The sequence below is a fragment of the Tetranychus urticae genome, chromosome 2 (genome assembly GCF_039701765.1).
Source record: "Tetranychus urticae isolate SD_2017Ah chromosome 2, NJAU_TeUrti_SD_1.0, whole genome shotgun sequence".
Taxonomy (NCBI): Eukaryota; Metazoa; Arthropoda; class Arachnida; order Trombidiformes; family Tetranychidae; genus Tetranychus; species Tetranychus urticae.
Window position 1 is genome coordinate 16066702 of NC_142959.1, and position 2024 is coordinate 16068725.

Here is a 2024-nt window from a genome sequence, read left to right on the forward strand (position 1 = left end):
GAATTTGTGAAGTGTGAATAGAATCTGTTTATTTTTTGTGGAAAAGCTGATTCGTAACTTTCACATGAAAAGATTATCACATCTATTGCAACTGATCAGGTGCATTTTAAATATTTACAAATAAATTAGAAATCAAAAGCGTTTTTTGAGTTCCACATACGATCGTAAAAATCGATTTCGCTGTCTCCATATTAGTTCTTGGCCATAATTTATGTACCAACTGTAAAAACAAAGAGTCGTTGATGAGATAGGTAATCGTGTGGTCAATAATTTGAATTAATTAAAACTTACATTCCAAAAAGCGTCCCACCTAGATGAGCAGCGTGGTCAAATAATTTCCAACGCCTGATTATACCCATTGTGTCAAAGGCTATTATACCGCAAATACCATATTTAGCTGGAAATAACAAGTTGGGGATGAATAATATTCCCAGTTTAGCATCAGGATTAATCATACAAGAAGCTGCTAGGATTCCAAGGATAGCTCCTGACTAAAAAATGATGAAGAGTTTATTAATTCAGTAATGTGCTGTTTAAACAAATATTCTTGAATATTTTCGCACTTTTCAGATTCTTATGATAAAATAATGAAACAACTTACAGCTCCAAGGGAGGGCTGATGTATGCCTCTACAGCATTTGTGGACAATACTAATGAATGAAGCAAAAACACCTTGGACAAAAAGAGAGGAATAAGTATTGCATTAATAAACAGAGAGTATAATGAATTTATTATTCTTACCGGCGCTTAAATAAAGTGCCCAAGATTGACTTGTTCCAAGATGATAATTGATCATTGGTAGACAACTATAGAGGACGTACATATTAGCGGCAAGATGAAGAAGAGAAGAGTGACTAAAAATGTGGAGAATCATTGAAGGCAAAAGCATTTCTAATAAAATGAAACATGGAGATGTGTGTTAATATTAATTGTTTAGATGGCAAAAGCGTTAAATGGGTGAAAAAAGGTGGTAATTACTTGTTCGAGCTTGGCTCACAAAATAAGGAAACAAACGATGAGGAATAGTTTTTAAACCAAAACAAACTAATAAGTTAAAGGCACATATCCCAAAGAAAACTTTTTCACAAGGATTAAGTCGAATCCAAGTCAGGTAAATCTGTGAAAAGATTGATTAAGAATGTAAAGATTCAATATTATTAGAACGAACAACGAATCAAGATGAATACAACCAAATATCGTTATGGACAAATAGTTACCCTGTTAATGATTTCATATTTTCGACGAAGTTGATGAAATGATTCTGGTAATAAATCTTTAGAAAAACGATGTTTCTCATAATCAATGATGATTGCAGAGGCGAAAGAAACTCCGGTAACCTAGTAAAGTTAGTGAATATAATGGAAAAGAAAATTTGAAACATTATTAGTATCATTCAACTGCATAAAAAGATGATATTATTTATGATACTCGTTAATTACCGAAATTGTGATAACGGCAGGTTTCCAAAGTTGTTTAGGTTTAATGAGACATTGATTGTTAGAATCTGTTTTCAATTTGGATTTCTTAATGTGCCTTGAAAAAAGACGACAGCTGTTTCTAAGATAACACAGGTTGAGCTTGAATATAGTTTTATGTAACATGATATATGAAAATAGTTTTAAATCACATTCATAAGACACTAGATGATTGTTAATTAGAAAGCATCACAATTAAATGACAAGAAAAAGATAAATTAGCTCATTTGTTGACACAAAACACAAAAACAGATGAAATTTTGTTTTGGTTCAGGGGTCATCATCTAATAGAGTTTTGTAAAACCAGAATCAAAAATCTTCATTCTTTTTCAATTTGAAGCTTAATCATTAATTATTATAATTATTTCTTTCTGTAAAATCCTAACTATAAGCTAATTATTAAATTGTGCTCTGCAATTCTATTGGAAGGGCAAAAGAATATATAAAAAAGAAAATGTTATGGACTTATAAGCGTTTCTTCACCTACTTTGGCTGATTACAACTGAGGCTGAAACAATGGCTGATAATCAATTAAGGGACAAGAAATGA

General features: G+C 31.3%; 1 protein-coding gene across 1 annotated transcript; it reads right to left on the reverse strand.

Moving 5' to 3' along the window:
- Window positions 1-3: 3 nt before the first annotated feature.
- On the reverse strand, window positions 4-1732 carry rho-7 (rhomboid family intramembrane serine protease rho-7). The gene is made up of 7 exons (XM_015925945.3): window positions 1440-1732; window positions 1218-1337; window positions 979-1117; window positions 742-891; window positions 602-672; window positions 292-491; window positions 4-220 (listed from the first exon to the last, which is right to left on the reverse strand). The coding sequence occupies exons 1-7, from the start codon at window positions 1599-1601 to the stop codon at window positions 133-135; spliced, it is 930 nt and encodes a 309-aa protein (XP_015781431.1). The 5' UTR covers window positions 1602-1732; the 3' UTR covers window positions 4-132.
- Between the last annotated feature and the right edge of the window lie 292 nt (window positions 1733-2024).